Source organism: Lissotriton helveticus, chromosome 4_1 (assembly GCF_964261635.1).
Source record: "Lissotriton helveticus chromosome 4_1, aLisHel1.1, whole genome shotgun sequence".
In the NCBI taxonomy this organism is placed as follows: domain Eukaryota; kingdom Metazoa; phylum Chordata; class Amphibia; order Caudata; family Salamandridae; genus Lissotriton; species Lissotriton helveticus.
The window spans coordinates 1654464525-1654485303 of record NC_136063.1 but is presented as its reverse complement, the minus strand read 5'-3'; the positions used below and the strand labels follow the sequence as shown (position 1 = coordinate 1654485303).

General features: G+C 44.1%; 1 protein-coding gene across 3 annotated transcripts in view; it reads right to left on the bottom strand.

The window, feature by feature from the left end:
* UBP1 (upstream binding protein 1) overlaps positions 1-20779 on the bottom strand; it is a 550328-nt gene that overhangs the window by 141768 nt on the left and 387781 nt on the right. For all 3 annotated transcript variants that reach the window (XM_078688332.1, XM_078688330.1, XM_078688331.1), the window contains one exon: positions 9748-9848. In XM_078688332.1, coding sequence (XP_078544458.1) covers positions 9748-9848 — 101 coding nt within the window. The remainder of the gene's footprint in view (positions 1-9747; positions 9849-20779) is intronic.

Below are 20779 nucleotides of genomic sequence, written 5' to 3'. Positions count from 1 at the left end.
CAAGGCAATCGAGAGCTGGTGGCCTATCTGGCACAATTTAATAAACTCATTGTAGAGACAAATTGGCCGGAGGCGAAGCGAGCTTCAATTTTTTATCGTGGTCTCAAAGATGAACTGAAGGATTGCCTGGCTCAAATACCTCGCAGGCCTACAGAGGTTTCAGAGTTGATTGACCTGGTCTTGCAAATTGATCAGCGACAGGGAGAACGAAAAGGTGAAAGAAGGAAAGACGGTAGAATCTTTACTCCTCGTTTTGATCGCAGCAAGTTCGAAGGCTTGAGGACCAAGGAGGTCCAGTCTGAGGAAGAGCCAATGCAGATAGGTTCAGTTCGAGGACCCCTCTCTAAAGAAGAAAGAGAAAGAAGACGGGCTGGAAAGTTATGTCTATACTGCGGGGATTCAGGACATTTCCTGAAAGATTGTCAAAAGAAACCCAAGAGTCAAATTCCGTTAAAAGACAGGCTCCACCAGTAAAAGAGGTTGCCCTGGTGGAAGCGAAAGAAGAGTCAACTCCAGAGACACAATCGGCAGCAAATACATTGCAATCAGCAGCTCCCCATTTAATTGTGTTGAGCAGAATTGAGTTTGGGGAAAAAGGTCAGGAAGACATTTCAGTAATGATAGATTCCGGAGCAACGGGAAATTTCTGTGACATCGGGTTTGCAAAGGAATTGGGAATTCAATTTATCAAGAAGGAGAGACCGGAACCAGTTCGTGCTGTCGATGGCACCAGTTTGTCCTCTGGACCAATTGTTTATCATACAGAGGAGATTCGTTTGTTTGGTCCAGGGGAGCATGAGAGTGTTTTGAATTTTAGTCTCATTGATGCTCCTCAATTTCAGTTCATTCTGAGCCTTCCATGGCTAACAGAACACAATCCAAAGATAGATTGGGCAAAGAGAACTATTCAAATGGATTCAGAATATTGCTTAATGAATTGCAAGCATGTGAATACTGAGAAGGTTCCAATGTCGTCATGTTGTTTGCTTGCCAGTTCGGCTTCCTCCATTTGTTCTGTTTCAGTTCAAGAAATTCCAGAGGAATACGCTGATTTGTCTGCAGCTTTCGATGAGGTGGAGGCTAATAAGTTGCCGCCTCATCGGGACTACGATTGTAAAATTGAGCTTGAATCGGGAACTTCATTGCCCTGTAGTCGCATCTACGCACTCACAGAAAAAGAAAATCAGCATTTGAAGGAGTATATTGATCGATATTTGGCAAATGGGTTTATCCGACCTTCCACATCTCCTGTTTCTTCGCCGTTATTTTTCATTCCAAAGAAGGATGGCAATTTAAGAACTTGTATCGATTATAGAGCGTTGAATTCTGCAACTAAGAAAAATCGATATCCATTGCCTTTGATCTCAGAGTTGTTAGACCAAGTATAAGGGGCCAAATATTACGCCAAATTAGATCTGCGTGGTGCTTACCACTTGGTCCGAGTAGCTGAAGGAGATGAATGGAAGACTGCTTTCCGCACCAGACTGGGGCTTTTCGAATATCAGGTCATGCCTTTTGGTCTCTGCAACGCTCCTGCAGCTTTTCAGCACTTTGTGAATGACGTATTACGGGAGTGTTTGGATCGATTTGCAGTCGTCTATATTGATGATATTCTAATTTTCTCTGAGAATTTTCAGGAGCATATTGAACACGTACGATGGGTATTGAAGAAATTATTGGAGCACCAGTTATTTGTCAAGTTGGAGAAATGTGTGTTCAATGCTCAAAAGGTGGAATTCTTGGGGTTTGTACTCTCTCCAGAAGGTATTGCTATGGACGAATCTAAGGTGAAGGCAGTGGAGAATTGGCCGTCTCCTCTCTCAGTGAAACATGTGCAGAGTTTTATTGGCTTTGCTAATTTTTATCGACGTTTCATCGAAGGATTTTCGGAGAAAGTTGCCCCTTTGACGAAGTTGTTGAAGAAAGGAGCTAAATTTGTTTGGTCCGAGGAAGCCGAGAATGCCTTTAAGAATCTCAAAAGCAAGTTTATCTCTGCTCCGATACTACGACATCCCAAACCTGAAGAACCATTTTTTGTGGAAGCCGATGCTTCAAATTCAGCTCTAGGAGGAATCTTGTCTCAACAAGACAAGGTTACCGGACAGCTTCATCCTGTGGCCTTTCGCTCTCGTAAGTTGTCTCCTGCAGAGTTAAATTATTCAATTGCAGATAAAGAACTGCTAGCAGTGAAGGATGCTTTTCGGGAGTGGAGGCATTATCTCTTGGGTGCCAAGCATGAGATCACAGTATATACAGATCATCGAAATCTTCAATTTTTGAAATCGGCTCGAACTTTGACTCCTAGGCAACTGCGATGGTCACTTTTCTTTGCAGACTATAATTTTATTCTCACTTATAAGCCTGGGTCTAGCAACGGAAAATCTGATGCCCTGTCACGTTTAGATATTAAGGATAACGCTTCAGTTCCACAGACTGAGTTAATCATTCCTAGAGAAAAAATTATTGGATTGGTTCAATTTGCGGATCGCGAAGAACGTTTAAATCAAGAATTTGCCTCCTTAAATCTTGCAGAATGGGAATAGCAAAGTGAGAGTCATGAGATCAAGGATGGTCGGCCTTTCGTCCAAGGGAAACTATTTGTTCCAACTGAAGAATTACAAACTGTGATCATTCAGCACTTTCATGATGAACTGTTGTCTGGTCATAAGGGTACAAAGAAGACGCTGGAATTGATTCGACGAGAATTTTGGTGGCCATCAATGGAAGCTCAGGTGGGACAATATGTGGCCTCTTGCGAACAATGTTTAAAGGGAAAAACTGTCCGGCAGGCTCCCCAGGGGTTGTTGTTACCATTGCCATCCGCACCATACCCTTGGCATACAGTATCCATGGATTTCATTGTTGAACTTCCCTCTAGTCAGGGTTTTACAGTAATCTGGGTGGTGGTAGACCATTTCACCAAGATGAGCCATTTCGTACCTTTGCATTCCCTTCCCAATGCACCTCAATTAGCTGAACTTTTCACTCAACACATAGTCAGAGCGCATGGTATTCCTAGAGTGGTTATTTCTGACAGGGGACCACAATTTGTATCTCGATTTTGGAGATCTTTCCTGAAAAGATTAGACATCGATTCTCGTTTGTCTTCCAGCTTCCATCCGGAGACTGATGGTCAAACGGAACGGGTGAATCAGGAACTGGAGCAGTATTTGCGACTGTTTCTGATGGACCATGAATCTGAGTGGCCAGAAATCCTTTGGGCTGCTGAATTCGCATATAATAATGCGGTTCATGCTAGTACTGGGTTTTCCCCTTTTTACCTAAATTTTGGTAGGCATCCAAACACCATGATAGGTAAACAAGACAGTGAAGCCCCTGCTGTAGAGGAAGTGATACAGAATCTCCAACAAGTCCATAAGCAGGCCACAGTTAATCTAAATAGGGCCAAGGCTTCTTATAAGAAGTATGCTGACAAGAAAAGACGTCCTAGTCCTAGGTATGAAAAGGGAGATCAGGTCTGGGTTTCTACACGTAATCTGAGATTAAAAGGGAATAGAAAATTTCAGCCAAGGTTTATCGGTCCTTTCTCGATAGAAAAAGTGATCAACCCTGTTTGTGTGAAATTACAACTTCCCTCAAAATTTAAGATTCATTCGGTTTTTCATGTTTCCTTATTAAGGAAAAGTCCTCCCAACTTAAGACAGAAAGGCCCACCAGATCCAGTGCAGTTTCAGTCTGAAGAAGAATATGTGGTTAAACGGATCCTAGACTCCAAGATTAGGAAAAATCAGTTATTTTATCTAGTGGATTGGAAAGGGTTTGGTCCTGAGGAAAGAACTTGGGAACCAGAGGACAATATTCATGCACCCAGATTGTTAAGAGAATTTCATAAAAGACATCCATTGAAACCCAAAAGAGCAGAGGGAGGAGTTTTGGTGGGGGGTACTGTCAGGATTGCCCCTCCCGATCTCTCAGTTACATTTAGACCTGCTAAGACAAGGGATGTAACGGGATTGGTAATGGTTCTGTCAAGCCTGCAGCGACATGGTTTCGGGCGAGCCATTTCAACTCCTGCCAAGCGCTGGTCACAATTAGTGCATAGGAGATTGGTACGCATCATTTGCAAGAATCCTAAGATGGCCGCCGGTTTGCCAAACCGGTTGCCGGTCTAGTTGATCGTCAGGAATCACAGCAGTTGTTGTCGCGCGCTTACTGATTTTCATCTGCGCACTTCAACTGTTCGTTTCCCCGAAGCGGCTGTCTATCCTCTGGCGGCGCTTCAGTTTTCGTATTTCAGGCGGTTCGTGAGTATAATTTTCCTCACGAGGCAATTCCTGCTTACAGTGTAATGGTGAGATATTCCTGTAATCTCCTTAGGTGAATTTGTATATATTTTCTTCGACAAAGAATACGACAGTTCGTCACAGGAATTCTGGCCAAATTGAACTCAACTCTCAGTGACTCTTAACTAGAGATAATTCGAAGGCCAGTTACTAAGTTAAATCCAGAGACTCTTGTACTCGCAACTATAGAGACTTATATTCAAGTTTGGTTGACATTCTGAAGAAGACACCAGTCCAGTAGAGTATCTACAAGTAGGTGTGCATTATATATATATATATAAAGATACTTACCACCTTTAGAGAAGACTCCTCCACTCTACGTTTTCTGGTGTTGAATTTCAAGGTTCCAGTTTAAAGACTATTAAGACTTAGTTTAGGTAACCAGATTTACATCCCATGCAGTAAGGTCAGCAGTGAAAGCGAGTGGAGAATAATCAGGTGTTTTATGTTCTAGGTACACTACCACAGAAAATAAGACAAAATTCCAGTACAAGAACTCAGTAGAGATTCGCTAGCCACCCTGAAGGTTAAGGTAACATAGATATAAGGTTTAGAGTCTAATCTTAGTACAACGAATTCCCAATATTTGAATGCATGAATTTGGTTGCATAACTCTTTTGACAGGAAGAAGAACAAAGCTGATTCCAAACTCCCTTCAGGCAAGAAGACGTGGCGTGTTTCTCTCTCTCAATCCACTTCCCCTTTCCCCCCTCCTTGCTGTCGGAATCTGTACGATTTCCACATCGAGGTGTGGGAGTTAGAGGCTTAGCATCGGCTCCTGCGGAACTCATCGTTGGAACTCAGGTACTTGACAGGACCGCACCAACGGAGTAGGAATTGCCATTGTCCACAGAAACACCCTCAAAATCTCGACATACACCGATGACACCCTCAGCACCGCCTAACACCTGCACTTCCAGATCCACACCAACCCCAACATCATCCTCAGAGGAACCCTCGTCTACCGACCCCCCGGACCCTAACCACAGTTCAGCGACTCCATCGCCGACCTCTTCAGCACACATGGCCTCGCCTCCACGGACTACATCCTCCTCGGGGACCTGGACTTCTACCTCGAGAACAACAACGACCCCAACTCCTCTACCCTGATCGACAACCTCACCAACCTCTGACTCAGACAGCTCGTCACAACACCCTCCCACTCCGCCGGCCACACGCTCAACCCCATCTTCACCGCAAGCCCCCAAGTCTCCTTCAACTACACCACCGAACTCCATTGGACCAAGCATCGCTGCATCCAATTCACCTTCTGGAAACCCACCACGCACCACGCAACACTGCATCCAACAGATCCTCCGCCACTGCTGAAGCAAAGTCACAGAAGACCAGCTAACCACAACCCTCGCCCGGAGCCCACCCACAGACCCGACCGACCCCGCCGCCGCCGCCCGCAACCTCAGACAGTGGATGGACAACTGCGCCAACACCCTTGCCCCGCTCAAGAAACCCTCCAACAGCCAGACCAGAAAGAAAGAAAGCGAGCTAGTTCTCTGAAGACCTCAGGGCCTCCAAGCAAACCTGCCGAAAGCTAGAAAAGCACTGGATCCGTCAACGAACACCGGAAAGCCACGCAGCCCACAAGAACGCCACCCGCAGACACCACCACCTCATCAGATCTGCCAAAAGGGCCTCCTTCAAAGACCGCCTAGACAACAACGCACACAACAAAGAGCTCTTCAACATTGTGAAGAAACTCTCCAACCCCAGCTCCAACACCAACGACATCCCACTGATGTGTGACCTGTGCGACTCGCTGGCCACCTTCTTCCACCACAAGATCGCAGACATCCACGACAGCTTCAACACCGCGACCGCCCCGGCAACCACAGAGACCCCCACGACCACCACCCGCACCAACCGCATGATCACCTGGACCAACATCAACGACGACAACACCATCAAGATCATGAACTCCGTCCACTGCGTATCCCCGTCAGACCCATGCCCACACCACATCTTCAACAAAGCCAGCACCACCATCGCACCCCATCTCCGGAAAGGCATCAATATCTCCTTCGAGATAGCAACCTTCCTGGAGAGCTGGAAGCACGCCAAGATCAACGCCTTACTAAAGAAACCCAAGGCGGACCCCAAGGACCTCAAGAACTTCCAACCCATCTCCCTGCTCCCGTTCCCAGGGAAGGTCATCGAGAAGGCTATCAACAACAACTGACCAGATTCCTCGAGGAAAACAGCACCCTGGACCCATCCCAGTCCGGGTTCCGCAGCAACCACAGCCCCGACACTGCCCTCATCGCCGCCACCGACGACATCAGGACCCTGCTAGACAACAGAGAAACCACGGCCCTCATCCTTCTAGACCTGTCAGCCACCTTCGACACGGTCTGCCACTGCACGCTGGTTACCAATAATGACACAATTTTGCGAGGCAATTTATGTTTCTTCACAGATGTTCGCTGGTGGTGGATCTTGGAGACTACATATACCAGTCTCGATGGAGGTTTTGTTTAATGTGATTTTTGTAGTATCCTTTTAAAAACTATTAGGCAAGTTTGGTAAGAAAATCTTGAGATACATTGTTTTTTATTAGTTTCTTGCCCCATCCCCAGTGAATACTGTGGCTGTGGTTACGTTAGACAAATCAATAAAGGTGTTGTATGTGAAGTTTTTACTCTCATTTATTTAAACGGAAAAATAAGAAGGAGTTTTTTGAGTAATTTCTAATTAGGCACCGGGTTGTCATTATTACCTGTTTCATAAATGTGTGTTTTACAATCTAAATAAAATACTTTGATGAAGAATTAAAAGGTTCCAACAAAGATTATTGTGCTAATAGTAGACCTATTAATAGGTGATATATATGAGGAATAATATGTGTGGAACCCAAAAAGCAGTAAGAGAGTGACAGTCGGAGCTCTTTCTTATACATCGCTCTGATATCTCCTGCTAGATAACCTTTGCCAACGTGTTTACAAATTTATGTTAGAATTAATGAAGCAACCTCATTTCTTTCTGACAAAATTAATTTAACTGTTATCAGTCCATGTGATTGTATGTATGTAGTGATAATTTTTTTGTCAAAGTATGTGATTGTTTGTAGGCATGTTTTATTAGTATGTACTTAATTGTTTAATAGGGTTTTATAAGAGGTTATATACATTTTTGTATTTTTTTGTAGGTTGCAGCCCTGATGAAGCTCGATTGTGATCGAAATGCGTTGGCTGCTCATTTATGAAGAAACGGTGAATAAATAATGTATTAAAATTAAATTGGCTACCATGGACTTCTAAACTTTAACTATTGGACTGATTGCTTTAAATAATTGTTTTCAATTAATCTAATGTATGTGTTGCCTCTCTGTTTTGGTGTATGACTTTTCAAGGATCTTGGTTGTAGAAAGGAAGCACAGGATCCAGTCCAGCTGATTTTTTCACCAATCGTAAACCGCGAGATTCCAGGATGGCATGGGGAATTTGTCCCAGTGTCAATTTACATTGGCGGTCGCCCTCGCCGCCGTACCACTCATCCGAAGAGCCACCGCCGGAGGAAGATCCTTCTCCTACCTGGCAGCCAAGACATGGAACTCCCTCCCCATCCACCTCCGGCTGACACAGGACCATCTCGCCTTCAGGAAACAACTCAAGACCTGGCTGTTCGAGCAGTAGCGAACCCCTCCCCAAAGCGCCTTGAGACCCTTCTGGGTGAGTAGCGTGCTATACAAATGGACTGATTGATTGATTGATTGCGGTGCGAAACGTATTTACAGGTGTTCAGCGTTCTGCTGATATTCTTAGACCCTGCTTGGAAGAATGACTCTGCAGGCCACAAATAAGTCATTATGTAGCGTTTCTTTGCATGCACCATCTCAACTGCTTGACAGCTGGCTTTCCTCTAAGCAGGCGTAAATACCTTAATTATGATCAGAGTGATACTTCAATTGCAATTAGGTGTCATTTTGTGCATGAGGAGCAGCCATCAAACACACCATAGGAATTGAACTCGCCTGTTAGCCTCAGTATATCTATTTTGAGACATGAATGCTACAACCTTAAGACTCATATTAAGTGGATGTTATGTCTCATCTCTGAAGTGGATTCAAATTCTGTGAATCGGTCTCACATCATCTCCTACATGGATTAAACATTTAAACTGAAATGTAAACTAGTGTGCAAAGGGTACCTTTTGTTTTACCTCAGTCCAACGGATTCTGTGGGTGCTTGGCTATGGCATATTTAGCAACTGTCTTTTTACACCAAATCTGTGTAGGTTAGTGTAGATGCAAAACACTCATTTATTAGGTCGAGCATTCAAGACCTCTTGTATATACTTTAGTATATACTTATTAGGTCGAGTATTCGAGACCTCTTGTATATACTTTAGTATATACTTATATGTGTATGTACTTTGTGGGCTCTGGAGATCAACCCTAGGACTTGTCTGCTTCCGCTTAGGGAATTTTTCTGTTCAACTGCCTCTATTTAACTTTTTTGATAGAAAACTACCAGCAGAGGTCAGTAAAATACCTGAATCACTTTAGCAATCTCTAGATTCCAGTCCATAGAAATTGTCTTCTACGAACACCCTTAGACATTAATTCTTTTTCAAATCTTGTATTTTCAGTGATATGATCCGAAGGATCTGATTTTATATTAAAAACAGAGCTTTGGACTATACCATTTCCCGCTGAAAGCCAATATTTCTCTCCATGTGTTCCTATACCTGGCATGTCATGCAGTTTGGTGCTTACTTTCCCTCCTTGTTAAAGAACAGTAGATGTTTCAATATCCAAGCTAATGTGCTGCACAGCTAAATACATATAAGGTCCCAAAGGCGAGACCAATTGCATTGCAAATGCTTGTTTCTAGTGGTATGGCATTGATTATTCCTTTATCCATTTAAAATGGTTACATGTTCGAGTATTTCCGTGTTCCCTCAAGCCAGAGTTGTTTACTGCGTCAAAAAATGTGATTGTCTTATGAAATATATACTTATGTACTGGTAGTGTGTTTGAAGATTTCAGGTGTGGTGGCTTGTCTTACCAAAAGTGGCCCCTCAAGGTTTAGAATGGTTCTAGCTGAGTTTACACATGGAAGGAAAAAGCGCTGCTCACTGTTGCCAAACAGTACCTGAGGTCTTTAAAGCACAGACCAAAGTATATTTCTGTGACACCAAATTCTCTCATATTCCACGTACAACGCAAGGGAAATAAAGTTATCAACACAGAGGCAGAGAAAATGTGACAAACAGGAGCTTCATTAAAATCTGTGAACCACAATTACCTGCTTGAACGTAAAGGTGTGTCATAACACGTCTTAAGATCTATCTTTTATTCGGTGGGTTTATGTTTTTGAAGTTGTGAACCAATTCATTAGATTTGATACAGCAGTGAAAAAAACACTGAAGAAGAAAAAACCCAAGAGGGGGTTAAATTAATCATTGTGACAGCAAAGTCACAACTTACCTTTCAGGAACACTACGTGAACTGTTTTGTGAAGAAGAGGTAAATGCAGGTGGTGTCGTAGGACACGTGTTTACGTATGCTAGTTCTGGCCAATGGGAGCACTAAAGATAAAGAGAAATATTCAGTAAATGATGAGCATGAAACCTCCAGAAGATAAGTGATATTTAATAATCTTAAACGTGTTAATGGACTTGCTGAAAGTTTTTCAAAATGTTACTTCTCTTCCCCCTTTCTTGAAATAAAGAGATATATTTTCTACAGGAAGTCATTGCTCCTATTTTTTTCCCCACGTTCATTTGTGAAGCATGCAGATCAGCCATGCAAGGGAAGAGCTCTGATAAATGCAAGGCACCTCTTCATCTTATTTTCTAATTTCTTGGCTCTTTTTCCTGCAAGACCGATCACAGCTTTGTCGAGTAGTTACAGCTGATTTAACCAATTATACATTTGTTTTCATTTCTCTAAAAGTTGAGTACTCATGCCGGACTCCATTTCGCAGTGTGTGATTAAAAAGTGGAATCCTTGTGTCATAGGCTACCTCCTGGGATCTAATTAGATTTCTGTTTTTATTGGATTCGCAAAAAACCCAAGCAGTGTACCCAGAACATATATGCAAATCACGTTTCTAGGCATTCGCCTTCTCCCCTCTACTTACCCCCACAGATTGCTACAGTACAGATAACCCATAAGACTAAGTAAGGCAGAAATGTGGGTTTGCACCATCAACAATTTTCTTCTGTAGAAATATGTGAGAAATTGGGTTACTGGGTGACTGAGATGTGAGCCCTGGTCAAGCAACAACCACAATCCTTGTCAGGGTAAGGCGCAAGCAAACTCCAAATTAACCTGTGCTCGTCCCCCTGATACAATGGTAGCTCGCAGTACTGTAGAAGTAGCTCCCTGAAATGCAGCCCAGCAGAGTATTTGATTCAAATTCAGAGGGTCGATTATAACCACATCAAAGAAAGTGACGTTTCAAAAAAAATAATAATAAGATTTTCTTTGAGTTTGCTAAACTAATATGGAGAGTTCATACATAATAGAAAACACATATTTTGAAAACTAACGTGCTGACATTTGAAAACAGAATTATTGAAAAACAAAAACATATTAAAATGCTCTCCGAATGATAGTTCATAGTGAATTGTGCAGATTCATAGATGTTATCATTCTCTTTGTGCCAGTGGGCACTTACTGATGCATCTGTTATTTCATTAGGTGCATCGAGGCATTTTACTATCATAAAAATGTTCCTGACATTGCTGTAGTAACCCCGTTTTTTTGCGTTGGGTCGGTTGGTGCTGTACTACAACACTGAATTTTAAATATCCTCCAGCTAATATATTGTATCTAGAATATAGACTACCACTATATCATGATGATAAGTTATTAAAGGTAAGTCATTTTATTAACTTTATTAACTCCACATCTAATTAGCTTGACTATAAATGTATCTTCCAGCTATGCAAATGTCGAGTTTAGAATAGTGAATCTATACTTAGCAATATAGGCACCTTCATATTAATGTGTTAGTTAATATTCTGCATATATTTCAGTATCACTCAATATCATGATATACATCTGGGTAGCCACAACTAGTAATCCTGCAAGGTGTAGTCAACTACTGCGATTGTCTTTGATGTGGTCACTACTGCAACAAGTGTCAAAGTCATGACTATTTTCATTGATCAGAAGTAGCTCTCGGTAAAAGGAAGGGGGGAGACTCCTGGCCTGGTAGCTTGGAATAGAGCAGTCAGGTCTAACGTGCAGGCAATGTGTAAAGTATTTGTGCAACAATTTAAACAGTAAAACAATGAAAACGCAGCACAAAAAGATCCCACACCATGCTCGAACTAGAGATCAGAATTTAATAAATAAAACAATACCAAAACAACAAAAATCCCAATGAATGGTGGTACGGCGACAGGGGAGTCCCGGCGTACGCCCTGGAGCGCTCTCTGATGGGGGATAGTACATTACACACTATTCTTTACTCAGCCCGGCTGCGGCGGACATTGCCATGCGTCACGAAGATTGTCTTTGCTGTGTGGCGGCAGGCGTTGCGTCGCATGGGCTGGTGGGGTAGACTAACTGCGGAAACGCCGTTGTGGAATAATGGACGTCTCCCCGAACTGTCCACGCTGCCGGGGTTCGATGGCTCGGAGGCAATTGGGATTTCGACGTTGGGAGTAATGTAATGTAATGTCCGGGGTCACTCTTAAATCGTTCCAAGAACTCAGTACTGAGTTCCACATGCCCCAAACTCAATTTTTTCGCTATCTACAATTTCGTCACGCACTTACGCCCAGTGTTGCTAACCTGGAATCGCTCCCTGAATTTAGCCCTGTTGAAGCGAAAGTATTCATGGGAGACCTCGGAGATAAGAAGGTCTCCCGTATCTACCAAACGATGGTCACTCATTGCTCCTCCACCCTGATTCCCCTGAGGGCGGCTTGGGAGGCAGATGTTGGTCCCCTCGACGACGATGACTGGAGGGAAGCCCTGGAATCCCCGCGGGGGACCGCAATAGCAATGCGGCTTAGATTAATTCAGTTCAAGTATCTCCATAGGGCCTATTATACCCGAGAGCGGCTTTGGAAGGCAGGACTGATTGGTTCGCCGGAATGTCTGCGGTGTGGGGCTGCAGCGGGCACGCTGCTGCATACGGTGTGGTCGTGTCCTAGACTGATTGGCTTCTGGAGGGGTGTATGGAGCTGCCTGTCTGAAGTTCTGGGATGGGACCTTCCACGCACTCATCGATTAGGGTTGCTCCACATACTTGAGGGGGTTGGTGGGAACATATATAAACGCCACTTATTGTTGCTGGGGCTTGTAGTTGCCAAAAGAGACCTGGCCCGAGCGTGGAAGGGAGAACGAGCCCCCCCCCCCGTGTGCATGGAAGGCCGGACTGGACTACTATATGGGGCTAGAACAACCGGTGTTTGAGGCGAGAGGATGCCCCCGTAAACACTTCAAGATCTGGAAGAGGTGGACAGACTATAGGGAGTTGCCATTGGATCCCCCTGTGGAACATGAGGAGGATGTGTAGGTGGTGGGTACCATACGGGCCTGTAAATTGTGTCATGCCTGTCACACTACGACCGAGCACCGACGATTTTCTATATGCACGTGCACAGGGTTAGGGAGGGATAAGGGGTGGATAGTAGGGTTGTTGGGTAATGGGAGTTGGTGGGGGTAGGGGTGGGGGAGGGGGTTAATTTTCTTGGTTTTACTCCTATTCTTGCTTGGTCATAGTTATTACAATGTAAACTGTACCACGATACTTGGTGGTGATCTCCTGATTGTGGGGAACCACTTCTCTTATTCTGCTCAAATCAATCAATAAAATTTGTTGTGAAAAAAAAAAAGCAACAAAAATCCAATCAGTAGAACAGAGTTATGAATTTTCAAAGAACATAGTGTAAAATATTGCCTAAAAGCACAAAGCGCCAACCGCTTTGTGCTGGGCTGCCTCAAAGGTTCAGGTTAACCATGATTGAGCGCAGGCCAGCAACAGTCCCAGATTAGTCACGCTGACATTTTACGTTCACAAACTTTGTGCCAAGAGTCCTGTTCACGTTGGAGAGGGCCGGGTTGAGCAAGGAGAACGTCGCAAGAGACTACCAGCATGGTGTGAAGAGCTGGCCAGGATTGCGGATGGGCAGGCTGGAGCTTCGCACTGGAGTTCCATGTCAGCAGTCACAGACAGGCTGGCAGCACGTCACACTGATTTTCTGTCTTAGTGGTGTGGTCTTGGAGCGAATAGGCCCGATCGGGGTCACAAAGAGCCTAAATGCTTGATTTCTGTGGCCTTGAGCCACACCAAGGGTCTAGGACCTGAGAGGCACTGCTTGGGGGGTGGGGCAGGGAATCACGTTATCTGGGTCCAGGGGCTTGTTACGGATGTTTGGGAGCCTTTTATGTCCCTGAGGCTCAGATCAGGAGGGCAGCAGACTAGTCCTTGGAGTCACTCTAGAGTCCTGGGTCCAAGATGAACTTGCTGGTTCAGTTCTCCTTCCCCAGGCAAGAGGGCAGCAGGTCAGCACAGCAGGGCAGCAGCTCCTTAGAGCAGTCCAGCAGAGTGGCAGTCCGTGTAGCAGCACAGCAGTCCTACTTCCTGGCACAGTAGCCGCAAATCTAGAAGTGTACTGTAGTGTTGGTGTCTCAGGTCCAGTATTTATACCCAGTTATGCCTTTGAAGTAGGGCAGAAGTTCTAGAGGTTTCCCTTTGACGTTCCCAGGCATCCTGTCTTACTTGTCCTGGGTCCAGACTAACTACAGGAGGTATGCAGCCCTCTCTATTGCGGCAGGACACAGCCTATTCAAGTGTAAATGGGGTTGTGCCCAGCTCCTCCCTCCCATCCTACCAGTGATGGCCCATCCAGACACACCTAAGCTCTCTGTTATGTGGCTGCCTAGGAGGAATACACAAAGATAAATGGTCAGCTACACCCGGTCATATGACCCAGATACAGGTTACAGGCCAACTTTATAAAAATTGCATTTACAGAATTACTGTTTAAAATCTGCCTTTACCATAAGTGAGGATTTTAAAATTTGATTCCAGAGACACCAAACATGAATTGATTACCTATTCCTATTTGGAAATTACACTTATCAAATGTAATGAGTTAACTTAAATGTTATCCTGTGCGAGAGGTAGGCCTTGAAATAGTGAAAACAAATGTAAGAGTGTTTCAATACTAGTACATGTAAATCTAGCAGGACATGTAAAGAAGTACATGTCCTGCTTTTTAAATACACTGTACCCTGCCCTCTGGGCGGTACAGGGCCTAACCTAGGGGTGTCTTATATGTATTAAAGAGAAAGGGTTAGGCCTGGCAAAAGGTTTACTTTGCCAGATCGAAATGGCAGTTTAACCTACAGTCACACACAAGCTGCAATGGCAGACCTGAGACCTTGTTTAAAGGGCTACCCAAGTGGGTAGCACTATCAGTGCAGCAGGCCCACTAGTGGCATTACATTTGCAGGCGCTGGGCACATGTAGTGCCACTTTACTAGGAATGTATAAGTAACGTAATTAAGCCAATTGGGTCTAAGTCAATCTTACCATGTTTAAAGGAGAAAGCGCAACTACTTTAGCGCTGTTTATCAGTGGTCAAATATACAGAGTCCTAAGGCCAGCAAAAAAGGTCAGTAACAATGGAGGTGTAAGCCAAAAAGTGTGGGGATGGCTCTGTAGAAAGGGCCAAGTGCAGTAACACAACAGGAAATATTTTCTCTAAGAAGAAAAGTCTGTTCCTACATTTAATTTGCAAGTTATTTCAGGATTTTTTGCACTAAACATCCGCATGCAAATTATATGCAAAAGGGAATTGGGGACATCTCTGAATACTCACAAAAATACAAGATTGTGGGTGTCCAACACAACGCCTCTTGCTACCACACACATCTCCTATGGAATCTAACAGCTGTTCATTATTGTGGGCTTTCGGGCGGGTTATCCAATAAACTCACGGATACCGGGTTGCGAGGCAAAGAGGGTTTTATTATTTTATACAGCCTCCGCTTTTGCACTGGTACTCGATAGAAAGGCAAAGGATTGTCAATGTCCTCTTTAACTTGTTTGGCTGTTCCGATTCTCCGACTTTCCCAATGCCTTCTGGGCGTTGTAGGCTTTGCCTCCGCCGTCGTGTCTTTTGCTCCAGATTCGGTACCACAAAGAAACAGAAACAAAGAAAACCACTATTAGCTCGCGGTTTTGGGGTGGTTGTCAGGGAAGGGAAGTGAGGGATCACACGTGCTCGTAGCTCTCAAAGTGCCGGTGAGGTGAAGGGTAGGTAACGTGCACTGAGGGTCGGTTGCTTTGTCTTACGGGGGTTTACCCCACTTACGTCCCGCCCACCCTGTGAACCTTGACCGTACCTGCTCGAGCCACACTTCATGTGAAGTGTGGCTGGGCGATGCGCCTCCTCGTTGGCCTCCCGGCTTGTCGTGGTCGTCACTAGTCTTTCTCTCCTCGGTTTCCCAGGTCCGTTGTCCGCTGTCTCCGTGGTCACTGGGCTCCGTCCTCCGATGTTCCTCTAACGCCTCCTCCCTCCGCTGGTCCGCTCTCCAATCCGCTCCCGGTCTCCTCGTCTGCTCACCCGCTTCCTCCAGCTGATGTTCCTTGCTTCCGTCCTTTCCCGTCCTCCACTGCTCACACGCCTCCTCCAGCTGATGTTCCTTGCTTCCGTCCTCTCCCGTCCTCCACTGCTCACACGCCTCCTCCTCGTCTTCGGTTCTCCTCCACTCCGCTCCTCGCTCACGCCACCAATCTCCGCTACCTCCGGGTGAAAAACACACCTGGGTTCTGTTTGGGCGCACCTTTACCTCCTGTGTGGGGGTGGCCTCCGGCTCCAGCTCCGCCCAGTTAAAGAAACACGGCTCTTCTGCATCTCGGGGCATGTTGGGCCAGTCCGTTACGGGCTTCCAGGCGTCTGCGTGCTGGGTGACAAAAGAGGACACAGGTAAAGGTAAGCCGGGAGGGCCCGGGTCCGGGTCCTCCCCGTCACAATTATACAGGTGGATTTTCCGCAGCAGTAACGGGAACGTACAAATGGAAAATGCTACACAAACTGATTCTGTGAAACTGAATTTGGGGGTTTTGTGTAACAAATTCAACTTTGGTTTGGATTTAAAATGTGCTTATGACTACAAAATGTTATGTGAACGGGTCCCAGACCAATTACACAATCATATAATTCAGTCATCTTGCGACTGAAAGAAATTAGGGCATATATGTATCATCTGCTTGTTCTAAGCAACCACTGAAGGAAATACATTTGGGTCTCCTTAGAATTTCATCAACGGGTGCTTGGGCACAGGCAAGAGACAAGATGACCTACTGAGCAGTTATACTCCTCCACAGCCCCATCATGTGACAACAATAGCAGCATATGGTTTAAAATGAGCTGCACATCGACATCATTGTTTTCAGATGATCCGTATGAGCATATGAAAGCGATAAACTATCTGAAATTACAAACTGTGGGGATGACCTCAAGGAAAATAAAAAGCATAATTGGAGAGTATTGTAGAAGCATTGGTTGCAAGAAGTCATCAACAAAACTAACAGCACACTATATAGAAAAAATATATAAGAACAGCAATATCTATATTGGAACACTGTATAGAAAGCAACAAATAGTGATAATATGATGAGAACCCTCTTAGAGAAAGAGCAACGTTGGGTATACAGATTAGGGCCCCAGAGAAATGGCTTAAATTATGATATTCCTTGGAATCAACTTAATTCCCTGCATTAGTTTATCCCTTTCTATTATGTATACCACCACATGTATAATAGGTCTGATACCATTCTGAGTAGACCTTCCTTCCAAACATGGGAAGTATAAGTCCAGCAGAAATTCGACCCTGTACGTTGACATCAGTCATGAAAATCGTACGATGAAGACATTTCCCTGACAAACACCTGAGGTTTACTTTAGGAGTACCTTCCCCCTCACAATACAGAAAATAATTTGTAAATAGGTTTATGAATATATACCACAAGTAAGTGCACACAATTAATATGTATGGGGAGATTACCAAAATGTAATCATCTGACGTAACATTTTTTAATAAGTAACACTATACTAGTGTTATTGGGTTCCAAAAACTTCAGTCCATTTCAATGAAAAACCGACATTACATTTCCCATGATTTGTGATACGTTGGCACATAACAAATGAAAAGCCCTCTTATGGGTGCACCAGTATTACATTTCCCAGAATTCTTAGTACGTCATGGATGCCGTGACATCATAGTATATGTAGTATGGAATGCAATTGACCATCCAACGAGAGATTGAAATACCAGGTCTCGTTCTCAGGGTTTTAATTCGAGCTGGATGGAGAGCAGGACATCTAACTAGGTTGGAAAGTGTCATTTCACCCTTGATGAAGTAAGTGGAAGACATACAATTTGTTTTTCGGTACAATCCGACACCGGAACATTTACTATTTTAACCTTTGAGATTCAGTTTCCCTCATGTTTTTTACAACACTGGGATTTCTGTCACCAACCTTTTCCCTGACTCATTGTTGATAATACAAAACTCTTTTTAGTGTGTAACTACAGTGGCATCACCCCCCCCCCCTACCATGTGGCTATTTAGGATCCCCAGTAGGGTAGGTACATGAGTGTGCACGTTATCGCGTAGGCTACTGCGATACGATACTACTTTCACGAAGCATGGTATGAGTCTTTATTTGTGATATGAATACAATGACAGTGTGGAACATGTCCTACGATTACAGCAGCATAATAAGTGACTAGTGCATGACTGCATGTATATATATTTTAATGAACTATCCAGCACAGACTGTAGGAACATTGACCACAAATGAAGGTGAGAATCACAAATAAGCATGTTCTAATACATTTTCAAAGACACCATTTTGCTGATAAAAAATTGGATTTACATATTTTCTCTGCTATAACAATCAAGATCTACTATGGCAAATTATAGACAAGTAATATCTCACCTTGCATGCATGAGAGTGTTGCATAATTTAAATGTTGTGAATATAAAACCCGGGGCGCTGCTTTCTGCATCCTGATGAAAGACCAGGACCCAAGTGCTCATACGTAAAGTCCTGAAATATGTCGATCATATATAATAGGACCATAATATCTCTACCCTAACTTTAGAAGGTTCTTTTAATCATAACCAAACAACCGTTAATAATGGTTTGAGGCATTTTTATCTTTTTGGTACCCTGGTTAAAAATTCTGAAAGTGCTTCCTGAAACATGGTCTGGCCCATCCTAGTTTTTAGGGACCAGCATGAGACCTGATGATGAAGCATGACACTACTAGAGTGGGTGAGGGTCTAACAAAAGAAAGAAAAGGATTGTTTTGTGTACCGGCAGGCCCTCTTGTGAAAGGCAAGCATTCGCAAGTAATAAGGAGCATGTAGAGGATACTCACTGGGTTTGTATTCCTCTAGGATAAGACCCAGAGTTTGTCGTAGCCTGCTGCTATAGTTTCTGCTGCTAAGACTGTATGCTGACTACGTCTGGTGCTTTAGGGAGTTACTGCTGTACATTCAGGAATAGCTGCACTCACATCTCGTATCTGGAGGCTGGTGAATCTCCAAAGTGGCCAGCATTTATGGAACATTTCTGTCCCGCCCTATCACCAGTGAAGTGCTACATGAATAGTAAAACACCTGTTGGGTGCTGGGGCTGGAAGGGTGACGGAATCATTGCATGTGTAGGGCTCATCCACTCTTTGTTGTCTTGTGGGCTGGCTAGATGCCCATGCCATGTTCCGGCAGTACTAAAACAACCAAACTCTGCCAATTAGTGCTTCTGTTATTCACACGGCTAGACTAAGAACGGCTCCCCAAGTTTGAAAGGTCATATTCAATCAAAGTAGTTCTTCAACTACGGATTGGACTCCCACTCAGTACCCTTGGAGACTGCTGATGTTGAGTCCCACAAATATGGATGGTTGTCACTATCTACAGACTCACTAGCATATCTGCCCCCCAACTGTATATTTTGAATTTTGCAAAGCAGTCTGCCCCTCACACCCTTGCCACCCTTTATGCTTAATGAGATCAGATGTTTTTACTTCTCATATTTCCCACCAAAAGCCTTACTCCTGCATTGATTTTAGTCTAGTCTGGGGCAGAACATTATGGTTCATTTAGGGCAGCTCGGTAACTGGAGTGATCTTTGATTGACCATATGTCTGTGATGTTGATTTGGTGGCCAGCTGGTGTTGCTACAGTGCTTAATGTTTAAAAAAAATATAAGGGCCAGGGCCCTAGTTAGGAGGTCGCTGCAGCTTGTCAATCGCAGTCAACGATCGTACCAACACAACTGCAAACCATCACACGCCTACAAGTGTGACAATTCAGAATATTTAAGGCCCTCAAACCTATATCAATAGCTTGGACGCAGGAGTTAGTCATTTCTAAGGTGTACTGTAATAATAAACAACTGTTATTGTGATCATCTGTAAGGGGATGTACGTTGTTACAACGCATGTTGTAACAACGCATGCCTTTACCACGCAAGTCTTACAATGCAAGTCGTTACAACGACTTTCATTGGAGGGCGTGGATTTAGGAATCTTATATTTTTATATTCCAACACCATTCCCCGTAACAGTAGGAAAGGTGTTGGAATATAAATTTACAAGATTCCTTATCCCACAGCGCCATCCAGCGCAAGTCGTAGTAACAACTTGCGTTGTAATAGCTGCGGGGTAAAGGCACTGCGGTGTAAAAACCGAGTTGAAAACGATGTTCCCCTCTGTAAATTAGACAAACATCGCCACCTTGTGGCAGACTGTCATAAGTGCTGGTGTTGACAATTATGTGCCGGTGCGGAGCACCTGCAACCACCGGCTCAAATTAAGCACTGTAGCTCTAACACCAATATACTTTTTATACGTGAGGCAGGCTATCATTAATTACTCTGATAACAGTGAAAATTCTGTTTTCAGCTAGGCCATCTTATTGGACGTTTTTAAGGTCAAGGTCGTATTCCAAGGTAAATGCTAATGTACATTGTACAAGGGTGAGAAAAGTTATGCCTTCAGATTTTTGGATTGGAAAATTCTAAGAAAGTTCTAGAAAAGGAGTTAGCATGAGCAGTGACCATCAAGAGGTGTCGGTGGAGAAAATGGCCTATCTATTGAGGCCAAGAACTGTTACCAACCATCTTTCTGGGCAATATGACAAGGGGGACAAAGCAGGATGATCCCCACTGTAGATAGTGAATACAGATAAGAGTTGAAGGATTATCAGAAGAGTCAAAGACAAGAGGGGTAGGGGGTTGTTGACCAAGCTGGGATCAATCTTGGTCTGTGAAGAAAGCTGCATGAGCATCTTTGCACAACAATTATGAGCTGATAGTGAACTGCTGGTGGAGCTACTTGAAGAAGATTGTCAGGAAAGAGCTGAATAAGCAGACAGATACAAATGACATCCACTGGGCTGTAAGTAACTCAGGATCCGGTAAGATGGTGGTTAGGAACAGGCTGCTGGTCGAGGTTTATAGGGAATACCATAACA